This window comes from Orycteropus afer, unplaced genomic scaffold (genome assembly GCF_000298275.1).
Source record: "Orycteropus afer afer isolate SDZICR_OR568_19922 unplaced genomic scaffold, OryAfe1.0 scaffold00003, whole genome shotgun sequence".
Taxonomy (NCBI): Eukaryota; Metazoa; Chordata; class Mammalia; order Tubulidentata; family Orycteropodidae; genus Orycteropus; species Orycteropus afer.
In genome coordinates this window covers 30,568,810-30,592,818 of record NW_006921590.1, presented here as the reverse complement: position 1 = coordinate 30,592,818, position 24,009 = coordinate 30,568,810, and the positions used below count along the sequence as shown (strand labels likewise).

Below are 24,009 nucleotides of genomic sequence, written 5' to 3'. Positions count from 1 at the left end.
ACCCAATACTACTGAGGGAATAGAAACTTTGCATTTGAAGGACTTGAATAGAAAAAAAAAGTAACTGGCATTTTGAATTTTGAGCAAGCATTTAGGCTTTGGGTGCATCAAGGCAGGAAAGTCATGGTCCATGAGAGAAACCCCTTCCAGGACTGAAAGTTAAAGGAAGCCAGTGAGCAGCAGGCTTGTATGCTGCTCGCTTGTGACCACCTGGGTCCACTTGAGTGAAAATGGGGGTAGTGCAGCAAAGAAGAAATGGGCTGAGTTTGGTACTCTTTGACCTAGGCCATGGAGGCTGGGGATGAGAGGAAGGGCTGGCTGGTCTGAAGTGCAATGAATTTTGATCCTATGGGCATTGACATAGTCCCTGAGGACTGAGGATGTGAGAAAAAGTGCTGGCTGGTCTGAAGTGAAGGGAAGAGTGTGACTTCCAAACTTGGCAGCTGGTACCCGTGACCTAGCTGGGATGGCAAGGGCTGAGATGATCAGAACCCCACCAAATGAAGAGGAAGATGTTTGACACTGAGCTGGTGTTAAATTGCTGCAATTTGATGGCCTGCGCTGGGCTGGACTCTGCTTGTTTATGGATCCAGATGCCTGAAGTTTCCAGGCAGAACAGAAGATTCTCCAGAGATAAAGGACCATGCTTGTCTCCTCAAGAGTACTGGTTTGATAGGGATGGGCAAATTAGTAATTGGCTGTTTAAAATGGGAGAAGATAAAGGCATGAAGTGGCTGGCTTACACACTTTCATGGGCGTGGTTGTTCTTAAACTGATGGTGAAGGGGATGTGAATTTTTGAAATATAAAAGGGATAATGGCTAGAAAAGCCAGGGGGTGGCCTGCGATGTAGTAAATTATTTAGTGTGCCTTTTCTACCCATAAGTCTTTGTAAACTTTGAGGTGGATTTGCCATGAGCAACTGAGGCGCTCCTGATTGCTAAAGTTATCCACCTGGGATATTTCTGTTGAGCAGTGGCACAAAGCAGTGTTCCCGGAAGTTCATTCTCTCTCAGGTGCTTAGAATTCTGATGTTTTGATTGGTTAGTTGACCATTCTGCCAGGCTCCAAAGGAGGCCTCCTAGAGGCAGAAGAAGTGTCTCTGACTGCTGTCTGGAAAGGACGTGCTGCTGAGAGAAATGCGCTCCTGAGAGAAACACACACCTGAGAGACATGCGCTGCTGGGAAAGAGACACACATTGCTGAGAGAGACACCGAGAGACACACACTAGTGGGAGAGAGAGTGTGAGAGACTGTTGGCTGAGAGACAGCAGGCTGAGAGAGACTGAGCATTGTTCCTGAACTTGAATTGTAGCCTGGTGCTTCCCTATTAAGACCCATAATCTGTGAGTTCTGTGTGACCACTGCAGCATATTATCGAACCCAGCAGAAAGGTGGTGGGTGCTGTGGGAGGAACTGTTGGTGTCAGGGTTGATGAAAGGGCTGGAGGGAGGCAGCATGTCTGGCCTCGTAGGAATAGGCCTTGGGCTATTGATGGTGATTCTGTCCTCCTCTTGTGCAGTTAGAGAGGGTCAGGAGATTAGGCCTCCCTGTTACTTTGGCAACTGTTTTTTTCCTGTCTTCTCCTCTCCCCACAACTGATGGCTCTTTCTCCTGTTCTTCCTGCCCCAGACCCCCCCCCCCCAGTTGCTGTCAAGTTGACTCCAACTCATGGTAACCCCAGATGTATCAGTAGAACTGTGTTCCATGGGGTTTTCTATGGCTGATTTTTTGGAAGTAGATTGCCAAGCCTTTCTTTCAAGATCCCTCTGGGTAGACTCAAACCCCCAGTTTTCCTTGTATTTAACTTTTTGAACTGATCAGATTATCTTGTAATTCTTTGTGTTTGTCTTGCCCTGCTAGGGGTGACACTCTGAAGATAACAGCTCTTTTTCAGCTCTCTCCTTCTAGTGCTAGGAGTCCTTGGGTGGTGTAAACAGTTAACATGCTTGGTTGCTAACTGAAAGGTGGAAGATTTGAAACCATTCAAAGGTGCCTTGGAAAAAAGACCTTGAGGTCTACTTCCCAAAAATTAGCCATTAAAAACCCTGTGGAGCCCAGTTCATGGGGACATCGTGAAGTCAGGACTGATTTGATAGCAGCTGGTAGAGGTAGACCCTTAGTGCCTAGGATGGTAACTGGGAAGGGTAGGCACTCGGTACATGTCCGAGTAAATGAATTAAGTGCCATCCTTGCACCAGAAAAACTACCTTTTTTTTTTTTTTTTTTTTTAATTTTTATTATGATTTGGGTAAAATTTGACAAAGCAAATCCATTTTCCATACAGCAGTTTATATACATTTTGTTTCATCGCATTGACTACAATTCCCCACAATGTAAAAGCTCTCTTCCCACTTCCTCCCTGTAGTTACCACTTCCCTGTGTCCTTTCCTATGCATTCCTGCCCCCTGAGCTATCTCCTTGTGCAGACACTGCCTTTGTGATCTCCCATGATTGATCGCTCTAGGGAGTGCATCTACCTGATGTATGCCTGTCTCTTGTTTGGCTGGAAGCCACAGGAGTGAGTTCAGTTCCAGACTTGGGAAATAGGGGCCACAGTCTCAAGGATCTCACCAGGCTCTAATCAGACCAGTAAACCTGGTCTTTTTATTTTTCTTTTTTTGTAATGATTTTAATTACAACTACTTTTAAAACTAATCTTTGAGCAAGGCACTTGAGGAAGTCAGATTTTGAGAAAATGGTTATTTTTATAAATTGAAAGTATAAGCCACAATAGTTTTTCTGGAGATCTTACCCACTGTTATTAATGACCTGTATTAATCTAAGCTTTAAGAAAGAATAAGAAGTCTAGTTAATTTTAAGAGGTCAGTAAAGAAATGCAGAAATGCCCATATCTCTTATATACTCATGCAGGTGATAGAAGGATTTATTCTCAATTTATAGAAAAATAATCTGAAATTGAAAGATAGAAAAAAAAAAAAAAAAAACATGATATGCACTAAGATCTGTTAAGGGGCCATGGTAAGTACAGTGGTTAAGCACTAGCCTGCTAACCAAAAGATCAGGGGTTCAGATTCACCACCAGCTGTGTATAGGAGCAAAGACTTGGCAATCTTCTCCCATAAAGATTACAGCCTAGGAAACCCTGTGGGGTGATTCTACTCTATCATAGAGGGTCACAATGAATGAGAATCAACTCGATGCCATACAACAACAAAAAGGTCTGTAATCCTGTTCCCACAGATAATGATGAAGCCAGTTTGTATTTAGAAAAGTGTCAGTTTTATATTCCTAGTTGAGAATTTATTAGGTTTGCTTACAGGTTTCTATTTTATCTCCTTGTTATGAGTAATACATAATTGCATTTTGGTAGTGAACTGTGTTTCTTTTTGTCAAGTGATTCTTGCTGTTAGTCTTGCTCAGGTGGCTGGTAAGGTTAGCAATGTTTGCGTTTTGATGCTATTAGGGAATTATAATACTGGGACTCATGAAGCATATATCAAAAATCATGAGCAAGCATTAACTCTTCATGTATGTCTTGGTTCGTCTATATGTAATGAACGAAATAATGTCTGAAGTTGTGTTAGTCTAAAGATAAATTCTCTGCAAATTTCTCTTTAGTTATTTTATGTAAATGTCTTTTTAGTTTTAATGCAGCAGAAGTGAATCAAATGATTCTAAATGTTTAATGAACTATTTTTTTAAACATTAATGTTGATTTTCAGAAAATTAATTATTTTTTATTCTTTTTTTTAACAGTGTTTAGAGTTGAGCTCTCCTGTACTGGCAAAGTAGATTCTGAAGTTATGATATTAATGCAACTCAACTTGACAGTAAATTCTTCAAAAAATTTTACAGTCTTAAATTTTAAACGAAGGAAAATGTGCTACAAAAGTAAGGAATTTATTTACCAAAATATGTGTTTCATGTAGATATGAGAAAATCAAAAATATATTTTGTTATCATTTTTCAGATTTAATTATAACCAAATCTTGATTTGATTGTAATTTCAAATGAGAAAAGAAAAAACACTTACAGATGAAAGTCTTAGATAATCCCCAGATAGTTTATAGCTATGAATCACACTCATGTCCCACTTGGTTCCTGCTTTCTTAAAATCTTTTATCAGAATTGCTAGGATGTTTTCCATTGTTGTTGTTGTTGTTATGTGCTGTCGAGTCAGACCCAACTCACAGCGACCCCACCTTGGGTTTCTGAGGCAGTATCACTACAGAAGTAGATTGGCCCATCGTCCTTCCGAGGAGTGGCTGATGGGTTTGAACCGCCAGCCTTCTGATTAGCAGTCAAGTGCCTTAGGCACTATGCTACCAGAGCTCCCAATTTTCCATTAGGAATGTGAAATAGTCCCAGAGGCTGAAGTGGTGAAAAAATCAGGCAAATCTGATAGAGGTCCCTGAATTACTGAGTGTTAACTACATTTCCTTTATAAAGTTAATGTATGTGCAGGAGCATGGTCATGGGACCTGATAGACCTGCCTTGGAATAACCAGCTCTGCTCTTTGCAGGATGTTAGGACAAGTATCTTAACCTCTCTTGAGTCTCAAATTTTACATCTGTAAAATGGATGTATTACTTGCTTCAGAGTTCCTGTTTTTTGAAAAATTAATTTAGTTCACCCTAATGCTTGGAATAACTTAATATGTGGGCACTTAATAAATATTAGTAGGTTTTGGTTTTGGATTATTTATTTCTCAGGAAATTAACAGTGGATATAAAGGTGTTCCAGCATGTTGGATAATAAATCAAAGAAATTCAGAGTTCTATTTACACTTACTCTTTTACGTTCCAGAGAGGTAAAATAACCTCAAGTGTAAGTTCACAAAGATAGAACTAGTTAGTACCTAAGGTTGGAAAGAAACCCTTAAACTTACTGGATGTTTATTATATTCTAAGTACTTTACATATATTACACCCATTTAGTCCTTACAATAAACCCTAGGCATCAGGTTCTCTTATTTATCTCCATTTTCAGATGAGGAAGCTGATGCTTAGAGAATCTGACCAACTTGCCAAGGTTAGATGGCCAAGTGGTACAGCTAGGATGTGACTATGCTCTTAGCTTCTTTGTTAAACTACTTCTCAACACATTTCCTAATTGAAATTATTGCTGAATGTTAATGAAAATACACAAGTCCAGCAGGTGTGTAATAATGACTAATGTCCAGACACATGCCAAAAATAATTTACACTGTGTTAGAATAGACATTTTAAATATGAAAAGTTATCTAAGGAGCCCTGATGGGCAGCAGTTAAACACTTGGCTGCTAACTGAAGTTCGGCAGTTTGAACCCACCCAGTAGCTTTGTGGGAGATAGATTTGACAGTCTCCTTCCATACAGATTACTGCCAGGAAAACCCTATGGGTAATTCTGCTCTATCACATGGGATTGCTGTGAGTTGGAATTGACTCCGTGGGCCGTCAACAGCAATAACAAGCTTTGGGGTTTTGATATATTTTCCAGTTTAGTGTATTCAGTTTATGTATGTGCTTTCATGTAATTTTAAAGCCAAAGGGGACTTTTGGAGATTCTCTAGTCCAACCAGGTCATTATACAGTTGATATGAGGAGATAGTATGTGAGAGGCCAGTCAGTGTAGAACACCTGGCTCCCAGTCTCTAGAGACATGGGCAGTGACTGTATCATGGTGCTTTTTGAATTAATGCTTCATAGCAGAATGATGGCCAGACACAGTGGGGTCTGTGGATTTCTCTGGTGCTAATATCCAGAAGATCCCATACCTTCTCTGTTTTCTTTAATATGTAGGTGAAAATTTACACTAAAATTCTATGTTGGTGCCATTTTCTATTCTGTTTTATACTTAATGTAGTACCACCATGTTTATTTGGTGGTCATACTTTTGACCACTCCAGTCTTCCAGTACATATTCATGACTCTTGCTTTAACAACATATGATCCTAATGTATTTATTTATCTGGTTTTCCAGTCCACCATGTTTAAAAAGTTAGAAGGAAAGTAGTTAGAGATAAGAACACTGTCCACAACTGAAGATATATCTGTCCTGGAATATTAATAGTTATTACTGGCAAGAAAAGGTTCATTTATCGTATGAGTTTAGGGATTACTGGATTAGACCAATTTTGTCACTTTAGAACTCTTTAGAGAGTTTACACTCTGCTAATGTGCACTGTGAACTTCCAAACAGATAATATAGACTGTGTCTTTTCTCAGACTTCTAGGACCACAGAAACCCTTTTGCATTGAACAACTTATAAGCAATACCCTTTAGTTAATGACAGTTTATTCAGTCATGCTTGTAGTAATAATTATCAGAATAGTAATGTAGCTTTATTACCTTACAACAAATATTTTGTTAATTGTTTAGGCATTGTCCCAAAGGAACACAAAACTATGTGAGAGAAAATTCAGAAAATGTAGTTAAAGTATTTAAGGGTGTTCACTGAAAAGAAACTAGAGTTGCTAAAGCATTTTCTGTCTCCTTTTGAATCCAGAATTTGAAGAAGTAAAAACTTCAGCCTTGGACAAAAACTCTAGCAGAACTATTTGTAAGTGTTACTGTATTATCTTACTTCCTTATTGGGGTGAAATGTGACTGATTGCATATGAACACAATTGCACAAAGCTTGGAGGCTCTTGTGGTTTCTAGTTTGTCAAATGACAAATGATGCCATGCTATTTATGTCACTAATAGGTGAATTTATTTCACTGTAGAGTGTTTTATAGGTTAAATGAAGGTATTAGAATATTGAATATTTTCAGAAGTAAAATTCATACATATTTTATAACAAGTCATCCAAAAAACTTCCATAAACAAGAATTTCTGTTACATCTTTTCTACTTGTAATAATTTAAGTATGAACATGAAATATGCACAGAAGTTTTATCTGTTAGCAAGAGGTTGGCAAATCTGTCTTATGGCCTGGAATTAACCCTCAGCTAATTTCATCCAGGTGAAAGTGCAAGTTTAAAGATAGGATGTTATTTAAACTTACAGAACAGAAACTCAAAGTAGGTTTTTATTTTTTGGTAATGGCTGTTTTTAGAAACTATAACTTAAACTGCTTCTTCTCTTTTTTGACATGGACACATCACTGAGTTTTGTTCTCAAGATAGTTTAATAGTTGTGTTTTAAAAAGTTACTAAATTCTCTTCATGGAAGTAGACTTTAAAAATATTCCTTGTTGGGTTTTTATTCCACCTTTTCAAGCACACAAAGTTAGAAAGAATGCTCTGATGAACCCCATTATCCAGTTTCAATAATGATTGACATTTGCCAATCTTATTTCATTGATTCCTTTTTTGGGTACTGAGTTAGGGGGTGGGGTGGGGTATTTTAAAGCATGTGCCAAGCATCATATCATTTCATAAATATTTCAGCATGGTTCTGAAAAAATAAATAAGGCCTTAAATAAAAAGACCCGACACCTGCTAATCTTTTATTATGTCTATAAGGAACTCTGGTGACACAGTAGTTAAGTCATTTCGCTGCTAACCAAAAGGTCAGTGGTTTCAACCCATCAGCTGCTTTGTGGCAGCGCGCTTCCTTAAGGATTTACAGCCTTGGAAACCCCGTTGAACAGTTCTGCTCTGTCCTTTAAGGTCACTATGAGTTGGAATCAACTCGATGGCAGTGGGTGTGGGTATCACATATAACAGAATTAACAATAATTACTTATTATCTTCTGATATCTAGTACTTGTTCATATTTCTCTGATTGTCTCAAAATGTCTCACATTTTTTTCTCCCCTAAATAAAATTAAGTATCCAAATAAAGTCTACAGCACTGTATTGGGTTGATATGTATTTTATCTTAATCTGTCCTTGAATTAATGTTACTCATTTGTTGAAGAAATTGGATCATTTGTCCCATAGAATTTCTCACATTTTGCTTTAGGCTGGTTGCATCCTTGTGGCGTGATTAACATATTTTTCTCTCTCTGGGTAGTTAGATTTCACATTTGATTAGATTCAGGACCAACTCTTTTAGGAACAATAGTTGTGATGCTATGTGCTTCCTATATTCTTTTTTATCAGTTCAGGAGGCACACTTTTTCCAAGGTAGACCTTTTTTAGAAAGTAAAATAATATGAGATATTGCCTTCTTTTTAGCATAGTTCATTTGTATTTATCTCTGGAAAGAAAGGGGAAAAATAAAATCACTGTTCCCAAAGCTTACTTTAAAAATTCCACCCACTTCTTTTATCCTAGGACATTATTACCCTCAATGAGCAGTAATATTGCATACTCAGCTTTTGTCTGCCTGTTTTTTCCCTTCCTCCCTACCTCCCTACCTCTCCATCATCTAGTGTTTATTAAGAGTCTTTGATATGCCAGGTGGTGTGACTGAGGCAGAGGATTAATATATGAACAAAACAGACCCTGCCCTCAAGGACTTACAATGTAGTAGGGGAGATAGGCAAGGCAAGTTGGTTGTGGTAACAATGTAGTGGGAGCAGTGCATACAGAAGCCTGGGTTTTGGAGGGGCATTGGGGAGTGCCTGTCCAGCACAGCGGTGTCCTCTGCTGTGCCCTCAAGAGTGTCTGAATGGCACTAGCAGCATTTGCCTCAGAGACTTTCCTTTTCTGTCCCTCCCAAGACTAAACAGCCCTCTTTTAATATACACCCACCCACTGCTATGGAGTCCATTCCAGTTCATAGCGGAGGGCAGAGTTGAACTGCCCCATAGGGTTTCCAAGGTTGTAAATCTTTACAGAAGCAGAGTGCCTGTCCTTTCTCATGGAGCAGCTAATGGGTTCACGCCACTGACCTTTTGTTTAGCATCCCAGTGCTTTAACCACAATACCACCAGAGCTCCTTCTTTTGGTACACAGTCATTCTTAAAGAAAATAATGCCTTCATTCAGGCTGTAGTCAAGTCTAGCTGTTCGAGAAGCCATTAAGTCTCTTTACATTAATCTGTTCTGGTGTATTGTTTGTTGATTCAAAGTTTAATTTTGGAAAGCAACCTTTTTTATCTTACTTGCAAATATTTGAAGCCTATCACTTTTATCTGTTGTCTTGGTCTCTTCTCAGTACTCCAGACTTGTGCATTTAATTATTTGACATCTCGTATGATGAGTACTAGGTACTTCAAATTTAATTTGGTAAATAAATACTACTTGATTCCTTCTTCCCCTAGTCTGCTTTTTCTCTTCCTAAAGGTACCATTAGCCACTTAATTTCTTAAGCCAAAATTTTGATTACTTTTTTTTTTTTTTTTAACCCTACTATAATTCATGAGCAAGGCCTGTTGTCTTTGCCTTCAAATTCATTTACTTATCTTTACTGCAACAGTCTTGTCCAAGCTACTGCTGTCTCTTTCTTGGACTATAGCAGTAACTTTCTAGCCTGTTCTCTGCTTATACTTTCGCTACTACCTGACATTTCACCTTTCATATAGCATCCAGAATAATCTTCATTTTTTTTTTTTCCAAGTGTGGTTATGTATGTCCTTCTTTTACTTGAAACTTTGGAATGATTTCTCATCCCATTTAGGCTAAAACCCAAATTCTTTGGGTTTTATTCTAAACAAAGGAGGCTTTCGTTTGAAAATACTCCATTAACCCTATATTTAAACTCTACTTGATCTGCTGTTTCTCCAGCTCATTTCAGGCTGCTCTTCTGCTCATCCATTGTACTCCAGCTCCGATATAGTAGCTTTTTTTTTTTTTCAGTACTCTAGCATGCCAAGCTCATTCCTATCATAGATTCTTTGTACTGTGTGGTCCTTCAGGTAGTAATGCATTCCCCCAACATGCTGCCTCCTTGTCATTCAGCTCTCAGTTTAAAAATTCCTCCTTACAGAGATTTGCCCTGATACCTCAATTTAAAATACAGGAAAACCTATGAAAGCTGGAACCTGTATAAGGCAGGAGCTGCCAGAGAAAGAAAATGGAAATATTTTCCATTAAAATGAGCGATAGAAAGGTGGTGAAACTACATCCTGTCAAAGGCGGAAAACTTGTGAGAATCGGAAAAATAAAATAGTCCTGTTGAGTTCCAACTCGCAGGTTTCACTGTAGCTGCATGGTTATTCTCTAGCTCCTCATTTTCTCTTGAATAGCTGTGTAGCACTTATCACTAGTTATTTTCATTTGTTATTTGTTAATTTGTTCACTCACTTATCATGCCACACATATCTGAGTGCTTATTATGCATGCAGCAGGCACTATTCCAGATGCTGAGGATACAGCAATGAACAGAACAAGTCTCAAGGAGCATTGGCAGGAGGCAGACAAACAATGCACAGGTGACTGTGTATATGTCAAGTGATGAGAAGTGCTGTGGTGAAAAATAAAGTGGTTAAAGGATAGAAAGTAATAGAATGAGTGGAGGCTGTTTGAGATAGGTAGTCAGGGAAGACCTCGTTTAGGAGGTAATGCTTGAGAGGCCTGTATGAATTAGGGGAGTGGACAAGTCTGGTGAAGATCTGAGGGAGGAATAATGATCTGGGCAGAAGCAGCAGCTAATGCTCTTCTTATTTTTTTTGTGTGTGTATTTGTTGAATGTTTCCCACACTCTCCTACACGTACACATACACAGTTATAAACAGCCTAGTGGCAGAGCTTGTGGCTGCTGTTTTCACTGCTGAACATCCAGCATCAAGGATAGTATCTGGTACAGAGCATGAGCTAACAAGTAGTAGTTGAATGACCAATAATCACTAGGTGTATGATGTGAGCACTCATCATCAAACCCTACTTGAATTTCCAGTCTTAACGATGGTACTTCTGATTGTATGTCTTCTACTCTGCTCACTCATATTCTCTGTGACTTTGTCTCTGTGTCTCTTTCTCAGTTTGCCTTTGTGGTATCTCTCTGTTATGGAGTTATTTGAGGCTTTCTTTGTCTTTCTTTTCTGAATAATAGAAGGCTGAATATTATTTAATGAAGAGCCTTATTTTCCAAACAGAAAGAAAAACTTCTTTTTTTTTTTTTTTCCTTTTTTAACTCATGGGCTCCTTTGTTGGAGTCAGTGATCCTTGGCAGCAAAAAGATCTCTGATCCCTCTATACTCCAGGCATCACTGTTGAGGACTTACAAAGAACCTATAGAGAGCATCTCTCTTCACATGTGGTAGCCATATGTGGCTAATTAACTTTAATTAATCAAAATGAAATAAAATTAAAACTTGAGGTCTTCATTTCTATTAGCTACATTTTAAATGCTTAATAGCCACAAACGGCTGGTAGCTACTGTACTAACAGAACATTATAGAACACTTCCATCACTACAGAAAGTTCCATTAGACACAACTGCTATAGACAGTTTATTTTATGCATAGCATTTTTGAGTGACTATTAGATTCCATTGAAAAGTTCTATTAAAAACATTTTGAAAACTACAATAAAAATATACCAAAATATTTATGTGAACTTATCCTAACATTACTACTGGTAACTGCTTAGTCTTTTGTCAAAGAGTAGGCACATGAAATAAAAATTTCATAAATATTAAAGGATATTCATTGTGTATGTTGGGTCAGAAAATAATTGATAGCATTTGTCTAAAATCTGTGCTTTTCATTTTTATTTCAGATGATCCTGTACATGCAGCTCCAACCACTTCTACACGTGTGTTTTATATCAGTGTAGGGGTTTGCTGTGCAGTAATATTTCTTGTAGCAATAATATTAGCTGTTTTGCACCTTCATAGTATGAAAAGGATTGAACTGGATGACAGGTATTGTACATACTTTGGGAAAGGAAAGAAAAATGAAAGCAGTTATTTCTGTATACATGGGAGTCCACACATGCACAAGTGCACGGTGGTGAAGGGGAAGGAGGGAGATGAACAGGCCAAAGGAAGAATAAGATTTCCTAATTGTCATTCCTGTGTGTCTCTGATATTTTTATTTTTAAAAAATGTGAAGTCAGTAAATCTTCACCCAAATCACAATTAAAAAAAAAAATGTGAAGTCAGAAATTACTGTTTATTAGTTGTTGGTGAGAAGTAGAGATAAAGATGTTTTTTCTATCTGCCTTGATATGACTCTGTTCTAAACTACTACTGCCTTTTTAAAATAGCTCTTTTCTTTCCCCATGTTCCTCCCTCCCTCATTCTCTATTCATCCATCTATCTAACCAGCCAGACAGTAAACATTTATTGAATACCTGCTGTGAGTTAAGTAAGTGGTGTTCAATTGAGTTGCACATTAGAGTCATGGTGGAAGCTTTTAAAACATGTCAGTATTTGGGTCCCATTGTCCAGTGATTTTGATAGAATTGGTCTGGGTGATGTTTGGGCATCAGTATTTTTCTTAAAGCTTCCTGGATGATTCTGATGTGTACCAGTTTGAGATAAACTGGGTTAGATATTTTGCTAAGGGATAGGAATTAAAAAATTAATAATATACTCATGGCTTCAAAGATTTAATCTTTGACATTGACCCACAATTATTAAAGTATGCAGATTTGATGACTGTGATACATATAGTACAGTATGGGAACAAATAAGGTACTTGTCCAGCGTGGGTAAGTCAGAGACAAGGAGAAGAAGGACATCATAGCCAGGATCAGTGAAAGGTGAAGAAGAAATGATAGACACCTTTATTTTCTCAATACTAATTTTCTTCCTCAGTGATTTCCAATTGCTGGCTGAAGATATCCCCAGCTTTATAACTTGGCTTTCGAAGCTCTACTTTCTGTGGAGATGTATCTCCCATACTCTTAAAACCTTTTTCTCCCTTTCTTACTTTATCCTTCCTTATGCTTCAGTCAGATGATTACTTGTTCATCACTTTCACCCCACACCTGGCCCTTCAGGACTTTTGTCCATGTTTCCTCTTTGCCCACAGGGTTCCTTACACTTCTCACCTGTCCATTCTTCCAAGTCTAGTTTTGTTGCCATATCCTTCATGAAGTCCTTTCTAAGCCTCCCAACCATCCATTTACCCCTCCCCTCCAGGTCCCTTTTTTTGCGGAGCAGTTACTATGTTTTTTCTTTGTGTAATGCTTTTTTCTGTACTTGTCTTGCCCTCCTATTAGATGAAAGCTCTTTCAGATCAGGGAGCCCGAAGTCCTAACTTAAAATCTCCATAGCTAATCTTACTTATGAAAATCAAATGAGATAACTTATTTAGACTGGTTTTAAATTATTAAGTTATAGCAGATGTACATTTTTTTTCTTCTAATTTTCCACCTCCTGTGATATAGTTGCCTAGGTACCTACTTTAATAAATGTCAAGGGCAGGACGCTGGCTCTCTGTTTCCCTGAGAATAGTAAGCTTGGCTTCCAGAGAAGCTTTGTTCTGACCACTTAGCATGTACTTTGCTCATTGTAGGGACCCCTTAATATCTGTTGAATGAATGAAAAATTTACGTAGCTATAACACTTTTGTGTGCCCACAAGATTTCTCAGGTGGTACACGAGTGCCACCTACTGTTCAGTTGCTGAAGAGAAAAACAAAGACTAGTTATTTGGGGTCTATGATTTTGTTATTCAACTACAAGTGGTATATTGGTTGCAAGTAAGTAGCACTTTCACATATGTCATATAATTTGAACTTCAAAAATTCTGAGAGGTAGGTTTTCTTAGTCCCATTTTTTGGGTAACTGAAGTCCTTTATTGCTTGGTTCTCTCCCCGCACCCGCCTTTGAATCCAGTCGGATATGACTCATAGTGATCCCTCTTTGGGTTTCCGAGGCGATATCCCTACAGAAGTAGATTGCCCAACCTTCCTTCTGAGGAGTGGTTGGTGGGTTTGAACCGCCAGCCTTCTGGTTAGCAGTCAAATGCCTTAGTAGCACTATGCCACCAGAGCTCCTTTGACTACGGTAATACTTTTCTTCTTCGTTTTTGAGTCCTGGACTTCTGACAACTTTACTTTCTAGTCTTATCTTTGAGTGGTAGTCAGAACTACAAGAAATAGCTGCCCTGCGGTTCCTTGTGGAGATGTATCATGGTTACAAAATTTTGAATCATAATTTATAAATCTGTGTTGAGACCAGACATTGTTAAATGCTTTACTTACATTTTTTTTCCCCCATGTAATCCTTTTAGTAACCTTCTCAGGGAGTAGTATAGTAAAACCTGTGAAAGCCAGAGACTAAGACAGAAAACTGTCAGAGCAAGGGGCAAGGTAGTAGTCACTGCTTGGTCACAGCCAGCTACCCAGAGGGACTGAGTAGTTGAACCTGTGGGCTCAGGACCATAGTCGCAGAGGACATCAAACTCAATTGGCATAACATACTACACAAAACATTGTTCTACCTCCTACTTTGGCGAGTAGCAACTGGGATCTTAAAAGCTTGCAAGCTGCCATCTAGATGCAACGATGGATCTCTTTTTGTCCAGAGCAAAGAAGAATGATGAAGACCAAAAATTCATGGAAACAATTAGTCTTAGCGACTGGTACACCATCCGATCTGCAGCCTATACGACTATGAGACCAGAAGAACTAGATGGTGCCCGGCTACTACTGTTAACCACTTGGAAGAGGATCTGTGTAGGAGATCCTCGATAGAGAGGGGTAACAATGTGGAACAAAACTCAAAATCATTTGGGAAAAAAAAAGGGGAGGGGACCAGGTTTGCTGGTCCGATAGAGCCTGGTGGAACCACTGAGACTATGGCCCCTAGCTGCCCTTCAGGTCTGGAATTGAACCCACACCTGTGGTTTCCAGCCAAACAAAAGACAGGCATATGAGTTGAACATTTTATTTTCCTCAAGTAAGATATACTCCTTGGAGAGAACACTCATGGGAGAAAGATGGGCTGCTTATGCACAGGGAGACAGCTCAGGGGGCAGGAGTGCATGGAGGGATGGACACAGGGAAGAAGTAACTATCGGGAGGAAGTAGGAGGGGAGCTGTTGCATTGTTATAAATTGTGGTCAATGTCATGAGACAAAGTGTATTTTCTCTGTAAATTTTCACTCAAATCACAATTAAAAAAAAAAAAAGAAACCTGTCAGAAGAGGAAAACTAAAATATTTTCTACTAATAAAAGAAATAGAAAAATGTTAAGACTGCCCTCTGTCAAAGGTAGAAAACTTATGAGACCTGGAAAAGTAAAGCAGTCCTGTTGAGTTCCAGCTTTCACAGGTTTCACTGTATTATGCTTATTCTATTTATGAGGAATCTAAGACGCCAGGAGGAAGTAGTTTGCCCTGGGTCATGCAGCTAGTAAATGGTGCTGATAGTTTTGATGCCAAGGTTTATGCTCTTCATTTCCATTTACCTTACTGCTCCATCCCCACTACTTGTTGTAGACTTAATGCAGATCAATTCCTAAATAACTTCCAGCCTTAAATGATTTTCCAGAATTCTTACTAGGTAACAGGCTGATGAATCCTTGTTATATTCTCTGTGAGCTGAAAAGCATTTCCAGATGTTGGAGAAACAGGGCTGACTAGATACAGGAAGAAGTAGATAACCTAAAATGATGATAGACTTCTTAAAGGCAGACACACTGAGCAGTATTTCATTAAGAAAACATGTATCTTCAGAGTGGCTTCCATATAATCAGTATTCTCCAAATGTTTTATTGTAGGAAATTTCTAGATTATTAACAATAACTTTTCAGAAGTATTGTCATTATAATAGTAGATTGTTATTAGGGATAAAGGGCTACGTAGGGAGTTATAGTACTCATTGCCTAGGATGTTATGTAGTTATATTTTTCAAATATATGTAGGCTCTTGAAATGGCTGATATACAAATTCATATATAAGCATTGCTATCTACATAGCAGCCTTTTATCATTATGTATTTTCTCAATCATTAAAAAAATAGAGAACTGTCACATGGGAAACCAAAACCAAACCCATTGCCACAGAGTCAGTTTCAACTCATAGATAGGTGGGATATGGTCAGTTAAAAATGATTTTGTATATTTAGAAAAGGTGGCAGCCTCTGGTTAGGCTATACTGATCATGTAGTTGAGGCAGGCATGGAACATGTATCCTGAAGGGGATGGCATCCTGCCATCTGTTTTCACTCTTGATGTTCAATTTCTGTGATTCGTTTCTCCGCTGCTGCATAATTACAAGGGCTGGGGCAGTGAGACTGGAATGTGCCTAAGGATGACCTGAGTGAGAAAAGCAAGGTTGTTACCCATTGGAGAGACAAAAGTATGCACTTGTGAGGCATTAATTTGTAGTGATCTTGAACACAGGGTTTAGCAGCAATTTGAACCTACCATCTTCTGGTCTCCTATATTTAGAGAATATGATGTGATAGAATGTTTCATGTTCTAGAGATTTCTGAAAAGTTCCACAAATTCTAAAAAAGATGGACTTGGAGAAGTAGAAAGAAGGTGTATGTTTTTAAACGAACTTGAACATGACACAATACCCCTCCTCAAGCTTTGTGCATGTTGGCATATTCAATTTAGTTTGATAGTCTCTCATATGCAGTCCCCTTTGATTTCAGACAATCATTAAAAGAGGTTTTTCCTATTCCTTTTCTAAAAAGTAGTCTAATTGAAGTGGCATGGGCACTTTTCTTCAGAAATGATCCATAGTTCCCTAACATGTGGTTGTGTGAGGTTCAGAGCTGCTATCTGCAGTGTCTAAGGACTAGTACCTACATTTCTGAATGGCTTTGATAAGTTAAACCTGCTTGATGACTCTGGAGACAGACAGGAAAGAAAAGATAGAACTCTATATTATGAGATATATTAAAATTTCACTATGAAACATTTGTGATGGGGAGTCCCTGTATTATTATAACTTCATTAGGATTTTAGGCTGGTTAAAATGGCTGTATGCATTTTATGTGTGTAATTTTTTTTTTTTCCATTGAAGCTAACTTGCCAAATACTTTTATCTTAAAAATTTGCAGCATCAGTGCCAGCAGTAGTTCCCAAGGGCTGTCTCAACCATCGACTCAGACAACTCAGTATCTGAGAGCCGACACGCCCAACAATGCAACTCCTATCACCAGTAAGAGTTAATTTAATTCTAATTAAATTATTAGATTTATTGAAGCTGTCTGTGGTCCTGCATGGCTAGTGCATTTATGGGACATGTATATATATATATTTATATATTTATGGGACATAGTATCTAATGTGTGTACAAACATAAACTTTTGTTTTCTAGCATATGGAATAAAACATAAAATTGGGAAACTAAAAAATAATTTGAGTTGCTACATTTAGTCTTGACTTGGGGAAATTTCCATAAATTAATTTTAAAAGGGTTATTGAGTCACTTCTATAAAATTTGAAAGGGAGTTTTTTAGGTAATTATATCGAATAAGCCATTGAGCTGTATAAAAACAGAAACTGTGTTTTAATGAATTTTTTCACAGTCTTGTGGGCCATGGGTAAGGATAAGAAGCTAGGTCCTGTTGGAAGGTTGAGAACATATGATCTGATTTCCTTTTTTGGACAAGATTTTGATTAAAGTGTTCACTGTAGCATGTATATGTTTTTGGGGAAAATAATCAGTTACCATAGAAATAAGAAGCAACATAATCATCACGACAAACAGTGGTCCAGAGAGCCTAAGTCAGTGCTTGAGTCAGTGGTGCCATTGATTAATTAGGCTTTCTTAGGGAAGTAACTGTTACCTTGCCTGGACTGGTGTTTAATCTTTACTAAAGATTTATCTGTCCTCTATGTAATGCGGTATTGTGGCTTCTCAATAAAAAGAACCAGGATTCTTTGGAGAAGTGCTGATTCCAGGCCTGGAGCAGGAAATGTACAAGGTAACCTAGCATGTGTTACTGAGCCAGCAATCTAAGAAGCTACCAAAGACTTAGAGTTCCCACTGGCCAAAGAGGGAATAATTTGAACATCAAAAAGAATAGTGACTGCAATGGTTTAAAACATACAAAATGTATAAAAATTCACAAGTTTATAATGATACCTTTTTAAAAAATTGATCATTATCGGAGGTGACTAACACACTGATAATACTTTACTCTGACAACTGGCAATATGAACTTCATTTCAGGTAATAGGATAGTCCTAACTGATAAGGGAAAATATCCTTTCCTCTGTCTTTTCTTCCTTTCCTCCCTCCCTCCCTTCTTCCTCTTTTCTCTCCTTCCCTCCTTACCTTCCTTATTTTGGGAAGACTATATATAGCACAACAAATTACCAATTCAACATTTTTTACATATTAATTCAGTGTTGCTGATTATATCAGTCCTGTTGTGAAACCCTCACCAGTAATAATTGCCAAGTTTCACATACCTGTTAACAGAAATTCACTGCTTCCTAAGCAGTGACTCCCCTTTCCCCACTCTCCTGCCCCTGAGAACTACTGGTAACCTTTAATCTCTATACATTAGCCTTTTCTAGATATTACATGTAAGTGGAATCAAATAATATATGCCCAGCTAATATTTCTTTATCAAAGAGTCCTAGCTAATAAATGTGGGAGGAAAGACAGAATTAGGAGAAAAAAAATCATATTTGCAACCCCTAATAGAATATTTTATTTAGGAAAAGGCCATCAGTGATTAAAACCCTAAAAACCAAAGGGTAATGAGGAAATAAATTTACATCAAAGGAATAAAGCTATGATCACCTGAAGTCACTGATGAAACTTAGCATCACTAAAAGTGATACAAGTAAATATTTTTCACTCTGGATATGATGGACCTGCCATGAAATATTCTTGTGCACTTCCTATTCCCGGCCCCCCCCCCCCAAATTTACTTGAATTAATCAAGGCTGGAGAACTGATTTGCAGTTTGCTGGAAATACAGGCGATAGAGGAACATGTTGAATGATAGTCAAAGAAGCTGATGCTTTCGTCAGGATAACTGACCTAGCTTTTTCAGTAAGATTGTGACAAAAAGGGAAGGAGGGAACACTTTACATTAAAAGGAATTTAAGAGACATCGTAATAGCAACTACCATCACCACTAACATAAGAAAGAAAGAAGTATTTATCATCAGGAGATTTGATGATAGCCATGAAAGTAGTTTGGGAGCTCTGGTAGTGTAGTGCCTAAGGCACTTGACTGCTAACCAGAAGGCTGGCAGTTCAAACCCACCAGCCACTCCTTGGAAGGAAGATGGGGCAATCTACTTCTGTAGTGATACTGCCTCGAAAACTCAAGGAGGGGTCGCTGTGAGTTGGGTCCGACTCGACGGCACGTAACAACAACAACATGAAAGTAGTTTAGACGGTTCTGAAAAGGCACACTGTTGCTTTTAATGTTTAGATGTCAAGCTTTGCTCATCAGAGTTCTGTTCTTCATTGATGATATGATCTTAAGGAAGTAGGTAATGCAATTGATATATGCTAAAATTAAAACACTTTTTTAAAAAGTCAGTGGAAACACATTGATACTCCTTACTTATTGACTATCTCATTATTCAACATTTTGCTTTTACAACAATTTTGAAAAAATTCTCAAGCAGCACCTCTGATGGTCTGGGCCCCATGTAGGACTACAACCAGGCATTAGGTATCCTCCATGGGCATTCTGAATGATATTCCAGAGGCCCTGACGACAGATGGGCCACACAAGGGATGAGGGACGATGGTTGACTGGCTGCAGGACACCTTCTCCCATTCTCATCCAGTAATGCCTTGGTTTGGCCCCAAAGGGCCTTATGGGAAGACAAAGGTTGCAGTAAGACAGCGAGGCTGGGTGAGGGCACGAAGGTGCTAAGGGAAGTCAATGGAGGGAGGGAAGAAGAGAGAGAAGAGGAAGGGGGGGCTATGTGGCTGCAAGGCCAGGGATGAATGGGGATAGGTGGGGTCTCTGCCCAGGGCAGGTGGTGAGAAGCAGCAGGAGGGATACAAACGGAGTCTACACACAGGGTAGGTACCGCAAGGTGGTAGGCAACACGTAACTACCACAACTCCCAACTCTTGCAGTGGTGGGGAAGGTGTGGAGATTGGAGGGCCCCCCATTGTGCCATGCTGCATCTCTGTGCCAGGGATGCCCAGTGGGTGGTTAGTGTTGGGGGACAGCCCTGACTCTCGATATTGCCAATTTTGCATAATAACCTGGTCTTTGGAACCTAACTCTGTCTGTAAATGAGGATTGGATATATTTATTTCTTAAAAATAATTTTTGTTGCTATCAAGAAATTTACTTGTTTGCAATTGTGGATATTACCTTAAGGAGGTAATTCATTTTTCAGATATGCTAAAAACAAAATTGTTTTAAAAGAACTCAATGAAAATGCATTTATTTATATGTTTTTTGATACCATTAATAAGAAATTTACTGATATTTTCTAAAAATTGAAATCTTGGCATTTTGCAGAAATCTTAAAACATGTTAATTTATACTTGTAAAGTTGAATTGCTGAATATTGATCATTAAAACATTTTGACTTGTATTAATTACTTATATCTCCATGTTGACAATAAAGATGCACACACAAAGGTAAGTGGAACAAACTTACCTCCTATATTTTACATTTGCAGTCATATACTTACCTACCTTTTGACACTAAGGGGGAAAATTATCTAAATGTGAATAACAAGAATAAACTTTTATTATTATTATTATTATTGCTTGAGAATGAGACATTTCCCTTCTTGATGGATCTTAGGCACATTCTCAAGTATACGGTGTTTTTAGACCTATTGTTATATTTTTGACGCACAAGTTGGTGTCTTTTGAATACACAAACAGACCATGCCTCACTTACTACTGGCAAATCACAGATCTGTTTTTAAGTCCTGATTCTGGATGGGAAGTTTACAAATCAGAGGACTTCTGAGAATGTGATTTTGCAGAGTACTAGGCCCACAGCAGTGAGGGTGCTTCAGGCCTCCGATATAGGACGCACACTTGTCTGAGGCTTTTGTACCTTGCTTCCTGAGTGCTTGACTGCCAGTGGATTTGTAGACATTTGGCTCGCTACGAGCCCTAGTATAGAGAAAGAGCCCCTTACTCAACTCTCTTTTGGCTTCATAGAAGTAGGCTAGAGAGTTATGCGCCACAAGAAGTTATTTGAATTAAAAACCATTTTGTATTTTTCTCATTTCCTTTTGAAAAAATGGTAGCTATAATCATATATCTGAGAATCATGAAGGCATGGCATCATTCTATTGATAATTCCATTTTTAAGTGTTTCAAACCATTTCTTTAAGGACCTTTCAATTTTCATTTACTTATACCCTACCATATTCCAGAAAGGATTGAAAATGTCTTGCAAAAATACAATTCATGTGACAAGATCAATTTAAACTAGGTAAGAAAATTGAGGCAAAGGGAAAATAGGATGAGAAAGTAAGATCAAGCCAGGAGAATGTTTTATACATGCAAACTTAACATTCAATATAAATTCTTACCAGTGTGTCCCAAATTTTCCTCTTTAGTACAGCCATTGTGAACAAAGAAGCCTGTCAGTCCTGCAATTCACAGCATTCCTAAGTCAGCAGTTATTTATTTGTTTACTTCAGTGGGGGTGTACCAATACTCATGATACGCAAGACAAAACAGTTATTTCTGAGTCCTCAAGATGACATTATATAAATTCTGGCAAAAGTAACATCACATTTCACAAGCAGGGCTCCTCATTTTTAAAAACTTTCATTATGGAAATTTCAAATATACATAATAAGTCATGTAATGAACTCCCATGTGTGTATCACTCAGTTTCAATAATTTGTGATATTTTGCCAATTTTAAAAAATCTTTACCCAACCCTCTCCCTGGTGTAGTATTTTAAAGCAAATTGCCAACATTACTTCATTTTATCTGGAAATTCTTCTGTATGTCTTCCTACCAAATCTGGACTCCTATCTTTTTTTTTAAAAAAACATAACTACAGTAGTCACATGTAGCAAAATTAAGTTTCTTGATTTAAATCTAGCTAGTGTTTAGATTTCCTTAAATGTCTCAAAAATATCTATTGTTTGTTTGAATAATGATCCAAACAATGTCTGTACATATGTATCTTAATTATCTTTTTGTTCATAATAGTTCCCCACTCTTATTTTCCTTCCTGTCATTTGTTGAAGGAACACGGTTGCTTGTCCCGTAATAAAGTTCTCATGCTCTGATCTGGCTGTGTCCTTATGGTGGTGTTTAACATATTCCTTTATCTATCATAATTTCTGTAAACCAATAGTTAGATCTAGAGGCTTGATTAGATCCAGATTTATTTATTTATCTTTTCTAATGAAAATACTTTGTGGATTAGGATGTAACTTCTTATTGTATCATATCAGGAGGCATATAACTTTTGGTTTTTCTACTTGTAATGATAAGGTTGTTTGGTGGGTTCAAGTTCCAGTGATTCTAGGGGAAGATAGGAACAAAAGCCTGAGACTCAGGATGAAGTTGGCCCAGGATAACTGAGAAACCCCTGTCCTCACCCTGAGCTTCCCATTGAGTTATAGGCAGCAGCAATCTGCCCTAGGGGAAGAGGCAAAGCACAGAGAGAGATCCCTTTAAGGTACAGGAGTGCAGGGGCTTCCAAAAGCTGAAGGTGGAGTACAAACATTAAGAAAAATCTTTCCTCACCAGGCTTCACAAGGTAGCAGCAGTCCACAACTAGAAGAATTTAAAGTTTGTGTGCTAAATATAATGAACAGCAGCAAAACCTAAACTCAGCCCAGCTACCTGACTAGAGTGACCCCCCACCCCCATGCACATACAGTGTTTACCTAACGGAAGAGGCATGCCCATTTCTGGGTGTAAACACAATGTTTGCCATGTTTTCTACTGTTCTGCCCAGAGTGTTCAGCATTCAGTAACAAAAGACACAAAAGCAAGGGGGGAAAAATTGCTGTATATTTTGTTAGAAAAGTTATTTTTTTCAGACATCTCTTCATTTGGAAACTTCTGTTGTTATGAGATTATATTAAAGAATCTTTAGAAGAAAAGCTGTCCATAAGAGGGATTAAATAAAATTTCATGAATTAAAGCTTATTTCAGTTGGCTGAAAGTCAATTGAACTGTTGGTAATGATAATATTTTCAGGATTTGTCATTTTAATATTTTGAGGTAGGATTGTGGGAGGCTGGACGGTGTTTCCTTAAAATATTAGTATGGAGGATCACATGAACCTCAGCCTCCATGACCCCAAGACCAGAAGAACTAGATGGTGCCTGGCTACCACTGTCAGCCACTCTGAAAGGGATCCCAGTAGGAGATCCTGGATAGAGTGGGAAAAAAATGTGGAACAATACTCAAAATAATAAAAAAAACAAACCAAGCTTACTGGTCTGATAGAGACAGGTGGAGCCTCTAAGACTGGCCCTTAGTCACCCTTCAGGCTTGAAACTGAACTTACTCTGGGCATCTTAGGGTTCAGCTTTCAGCCAAGTAATAGAAAGGTGGTACTTACTTCTTAGAACAGTCAACCCTAGGACATCAAAAGGGCAGCATTTGCTGAGGGATAAAGCTTAGAAGGCAGAAATGGGTGGGGAAGAAGGACAGAGGGAGATGGTAACCACAGGGAGGAAGTGGAAGAGTGCTGTTTCATTTTGGGAATTGCAGTCAGTGTCCCAAAACAAAATCTGTGTGGACTGTTGAATAAAAAACCAATTTGCTCTGTATACTTTCACCCAAATAACAATAAAAAGTTTAAAAATAAATAAGCACTGCCTAAGTAGCTCTCCTCAGTCATGTAAATGTCTTTTTCCTTTTATGATTTTCGTATTTGTTTGTATCTGTGACTTAAGCCATGAGGTTCTAACTGAACTCCTTGGCCCTGATGCCATAAAAGGGTATTTATATTGCTTGGTTTGGCTTTGTTGGCTCCTCAGGTTATCCTACTTTGCGAATAGAGAAGAACGACCTGAGAAGTGTCACTCTTTTGGAGGCCAAAGCCAAGGTGAAGGATATAGCAATATCCAGGGAGAGGATAACCCTAAAAGATGTACTCCAAGAAGGTATTTATTATTTCAAGATCGATTTTCCAAGGAAGATTGAATAATGTTACCATTAAAAAATTGTTTTTGTTTCAAATATTTTAATAATTTCATCTCATATTGTGGCTGGGAGCTCTGGTAGCATAGTGGCTAAGACACTTGCCTGCTAACCAGACGGCTGGCGGTTCAAACCCACCAACCACTCCTCGGAAGAAAGGTTGGGCAATCCTACTTCCGTAGTGATACTGCCTTGGAAACCCAAGGAGGGGTCGCTATGAGTCGGGGCCGACTCGACGGCACATA

The 24,009-nt window shown here is 38.3% G+C and overlaps 1 protein-coding gene across 1 annotated transcript in view; it reads left to right on the top strand.

Moving 5' to 3' along the window:
- Positions 1-24,009, top strand: part of RYK (receptor like tyrosine kinase) — a 92,901-nt gene that overhangs the window by 23,769 nt on the left and 45,123 nt on the right. The window contains exons 4-8 of the mRNA XM_007937515.2: positions 3,720-3,854; positions 6,453-6,506; positions 11,499-11,643; positions 16,745-16,845; positions 23,602-23,727. Coding sequence (XP_007935706.1) covers positions 3,720-3,854; positions 6,453-6,506; positions 11,499-11,643; positions 16,745-16,845; positions 23,602-23,727 — 561 coding nt within the window. The remainder of the gene's footprint in view (positions 1-3,719; positions 3,855-6,452; positions 6,507-11,498; positions 11,644-16,744; positions 16,846-23,601; positions 23,728-24,009) is intronic.